Genomic DNA, 4612 nt, shown 5'->3' on the forward strand with positions numbered 1-4612 from the left:
CACTTTGTAGACCAGGCTGGCCTCGAACTCAGAAATCCACCTGCCTCTGCCTCCCGAGTGCTGGGATTAAAGGCGTGCGCCACCACGCCCGGCCCTACACCTAACTTTCATCCCTGAAACCAGAGAAGCTGAGGTGAACACATAAATACTTGACAGCACTCTTCTCTCCTATGGCAATCAGCTCAAGGCACAAGGTCCTAGAAAAGGAAGAGCTAGGAGCATTTTGTAAAAAAGATTGACTTCTTTCTATTTTACGTTTGCCCGCATGTGTGTACACCATCTGTGTGCCTGGTACACACAGAAGCCAGGAGGAGGCCTGGACCCACAGTTACAGAAGTCTGTGAGCCTCCGTGTGGGTGCTGAGAACCGAATCCTGGCCTTCTACAACAGCAGCCGCTGCTCTCCAATGCCGCGGTGCTGCTCACTAATCATTTGCTATTTTTAAGGATTTATGTTTTACGTGTGTGTGTGTATGTGAGTGTGTGTGAGTGTGTGTGTGAGTATGTGTGAGTGTGTGTGTGAGTGTGTGTGTGCAGTGCCTGTGGAGGACAGAGGAGGCTGCTGAATCCCTGAGGGGCTGCAGCTCTGAGCCACCTGACTTAGACTCTGGAAGCACAGTAAGCACTCAATCACTAAGCCTCCCTCCAGCCCCATTTTGCAGGTTACATTTAGAAGAGATTTGTTTCTATCTATAGAATGGAACATATCATCAAACTAAACAACGAGAAGAAAGGGAGTTCTTACTTTGAATGGAGCTGCTCTAATGAGGAATGCACAGTTTCCGAGTAACCAGGCCACAGAGAAACCCCACTTTCTAGTAATTCATTAAGTAGCCCTTGACAAACCTGGAGGAGACAAGAGAGACTTCAAATCCGAAAGAAAAGGGCTTGTGAAACTGTAAGCCACGTGTAAACTGGTTATAATGTTACTGGTTATACAGTGTTATGGTTTACACACTCAACACTTTAGAAACTGCATATTGCCTCTAAAAGTAAAGAAATTAAGCGGGCGGGAGTGAGCAGGGCTAGAGGGGGGAAAAGAAATTAAGCAATGCCAACTGAGTACTGACTGCAGATCTACCAAGAAATAGTTTGATACCAACGAAGAATTATCACCATTATCGTTCAGAACACAAAACAGAAAACAAAAATCCTATGGTTGGAAGCAGCCATGTTAGCTGTAAAGGCATGGGAAGGTGGGAACTGTGGGAATTGTGCCCGAGGGGTTTTATTTCCACATCAGGAGAAAGAAGAACAGCCTGAGAAACCCCAGCAGGGCATTGCAAAAGTCAACTACACAAACTGCTTCCGGACCACTACTGCTTAGCAACTGGTGGCAAGATGGCTCAGAGGGGAGAGTTACTGCCAAGCCTGACCACCCGAGGACCCCCAGGATGGAAGAAGGAACCAATGCCTAAGCCTAAGCTGTCTTCTGACCTCCAAACCACCCGTGCGCACACACAGTTGTAAGAAGTCGTGGCAACTCACCTGTCGGAGTTCTACTGTTGGGCCTTTCCCCACATCCAAAGCGACCTTAATAGGGGCTAAACAAGGGTGAAGTTTAAGCACCTGAAACAATTAAGGGACAAGAGGAAAAAGGGAAGCACTGTTAATATGTAAGAATAAAAACCAAAACAAAACCAAAACAAAAAAAACCCTACATAACTGTGTTTTTCCGAGACTGTGTGAAATAGCAAAAGCACCTTTCTCTGGAGGCTCTTCTTCCTGGCAAAGGAGTTCTCTGCCAGCTGGAAGGAGTCGTAGAGGTAAGCCAGCGTGCCCACGTCTAGGTCCCCACTCACAGACAGAACGCAAGGAACCACGTTTTTCCGCCCATCTCGACCCTTCATAGAAGAAAACAAAAGAAAAGTACCACTTAGCAGAACCTTTTATGTTCTGTGTGTGCACGTGGCGTGGATCTTGTGTTTGTCTCATCGTGTGGCTCTGTCTGTCTGTCCTTGAACTCAAGAGACAGTGCCGGGATTCAAAGCTTGTGCCACTATGACTGGCCAGCAGAACTTTTTCTTAAAGTTATATATTTTAGACTTATGCAATTAGAATGAATCACAGATTCACTTTATAAAGCGCCTACTCCATGACAGGACACTGCTGAGCCCCGGGCCCCAAAATAACACTGTCTTCTGGTCTCGAGGAATCCAATTATCTGAAAATGTCAACCCTTGCAGCTCCAGTCACCCGGAGTGGACCTAGGCCTCGGAACCTTTTCAATGCTGTTTGGAAAGGCAACATCTAGGGAGTTTTTTGTTGTTGTTTTCTTTTGTTGAGAGAGGATTTCTGTATAGCTCTAGCTGTCCTAGAATTTGCTCTGTGGACCAGGCTGGCCTCCAACTAAGAGATCCACTTGGCTCTGCCTCCTGAGAGCTAGGATCAATGGTGTGTGTCACCATGCACAGCTGGAAAGGGAACACTTGTTTAAGTAGTTCCTTTACTATTATTAAGCGTGTGATAACGGGGAGAGGGGGTCACAGTGCATCTGATGTCACAGAACCTACGTGGTTTCTTAGTTGTTAGTTTCACTACTTGGGCCGCAGGAACTGAACTCAGCTGTTAAGATCCACAGTAAGTGCTTTTACCAGCCAGGTCATGTCAAAAACCCAATTTTACTTTTTAAGCCAGTCTCACCTTGAAATCTCCTGTCTCAACCTCAGGTGCTCTGGGGTTAAAGGCACACACTACTTACTTGACTGGCTCCTGAATTTATGTTCACTAAGACTTGGGTTTCATCCTGAGATATAAATGAAAATACACTGCACAGGGCTGGAGAGATGGCTCAGGGGTCAAGAGAATTTGTTCTTGCAGAGGACAAATTCTCTTGACCCCTGAGCCATCTCTCCAGCCCTGTGTAGTGTATTTTCATAAGACTAGGGAAGATGAAAGGAACTTTTCATCTGGAGAAGAGAGACGGGACAGCTCCATGCAAACGACGCTCTGGGCTGGATCCTGGGCCTGCGAGGCCAATTCCTGGGATATTCAATTCCTACTCCTGGGCTTTGTGGGACGGATGATCACAGTGGGTCACTGTTCATTTCCTAACTTTGATGGCTGCAGTCAGGGTTATGCAGCTGTTGGGCACTGCCTAAAAAAATGTCCATCAGGTTACCGGTTCCCAGGACACCCCCACAATTATCCTTCAGTGGTTTGGAAGAGAGAGCCTGGGTAAAGAACGTGTGGGAGCTCGGGGTGGCCCACCTGTAGCGTAGACACATTTCCAGGATACGTGTGCAGGAGGTCTTGATCTCCTAAGTTCCACAGGGTTTCTATTGGCTCCTTTCCCCAGGGGAAGCTGTAGTAAAGTTTGCTTCCCTTGCGTCCCAATTCATCCTGACAATCAGCGCTGCTGAAGTTAGAGGGACTCATGGCAAACTGCAAAACAAAGCGCCCCGCTGAGTTAGTGTCCGAGAAGGTCCCGGAGCTTCCAGCTGGCCCAAGATCTACCTGCTTCTGCTCTCTGAATGCTGGGACTCACTGACTTCTAACTCCACAGTGCTCTCTGAGAATTAAGGTTGCCTGAGACTTTTATCCAGCAACAGGTTGAAAGTAAGTTAAGTCCCAAACATAACGGCTCAGGTACGGTATCAGCGCTCAGCACATCTGTACCAGGAGAACACTGATATCCACTGGTATGTGTCGGATCTGCTATTACAAGTTACGTCTAGCATCCTGAGAGTGTAGCTCAGCAGAGTGAATGCCCAGCACACGCAAGGCTTTCTGGTTTATATCCGGGACCACAATAAACCGCAAACAAACGAACTGGAGGGGCTGGAGATTCACACCTTTAATCCCGTCTAAACTAAGAGGATTGACATGAGCTGTAGGTCCGACTGAGCTGAAAGTGAATTCCAGGTCAGCTTGGGTTAGAAGGACGATTTGTCGCAAAAAGCCAAAATTCGGGCCACTGAGATGGTTCAGTAAGCGTGCCTGCCACCCAGGCCTGAATGTCTGAGTTGGATCTCTAGAACCCACACAGTGGAAACAGAGAATTAACTCTGATCTCTACACATCTGCCATGGCATTCAAGACGGGCTCGCCCTTATCCCCCCCAAATGCAGTAAGTAATGAGTTTTTTGTTTTGTTTTGTTTGTTTTTTTAAGATTTATTTTGCCAGGTGGCCGTGGTACATGCTTTAATCTCAGCACTGGAGAGGCAGGCAGATCTCTGTAAATTCAAAGACTGCTCTACAAAGTGACTTTAAGTACAACCAGGCCTAGAGAAAACCTGGAGTGGTGTGTGTGTGTCATTTTATTTACATTTACCTGTCTGTGTGCTATATGTTTACAGAAGCCTTCAGAGGCCAGAAGAGGGAGTCAGATCCCTTAGAGCTGGAGTTACAGGCAGGGATAAGCTGCCTAACTTGGGTGCTGGGAACCAAATTCTTCCTCTAGAATACCACTGAACCATCTCTCCAGCTACACAATAATTTTCTTTAGAAGAAACTAAAACTGGCTGGGCAGTGGTGGCACACTGCCTTTAATCCCGGCACTTGGGAGGCAGAGGCAGGAGGATCTCGAGTTCGAGCCCAGCCTGGTCTATAGAGTGAGTTCCAGGACAGCCAGGGCTACACAGAGAAACCCTGTCTCGGGGGGGGGGGGGGG

At 47.5% G+C, this 4612-nt stretch overlaps 1 protein-coding gene across 1 annotated transcript in view; it reads right to left on the reverse strand.

The window, feature by feature from the left end:
• Polg2 (DNA polymerase gamma 2, accessory subunit) overlaps nt 1-4612 on the reverse strand; it is a 12645-nt gene that overhangs the window by 3987 nt on the left and 4046 nt on the right. Inside the window, exons 2-6 of the mRNA XM_029483561.1 lie at nt 3671-3868; nt 3210-3439; nt 1703-1843; nt 1488-1568; nt 745-845 (exon numbers count right to left, since the gene is read on the reverse strand). Coding sequence (XP_029339421.1) covers nt 745-845; nt 1488-1568; nt 1703-1843; nt 3210-3439; nt 3671-3868 — 751 coding nt within the window. The remainder of the gene's footprint in view (nt 1-744; nt 846-1487; nt 1569-1702; nt 1844-3209; nt 3440-3670; nt 3869-4612) is intronic.

The sequence above is a fragment of the Mus caroli genome, chromosome 11 (genome assembly GCF_900094665.2).
Source record: "Mus caroli chromosome 11, CAROLI_EIJ_v1.1, whole genome shotgun sequence".
Lineage (NCBI taxonomy): Eukaryota > Metazoa > Chordata > Mammalia > Rodentia > Muridae > Mus > Mus caroli.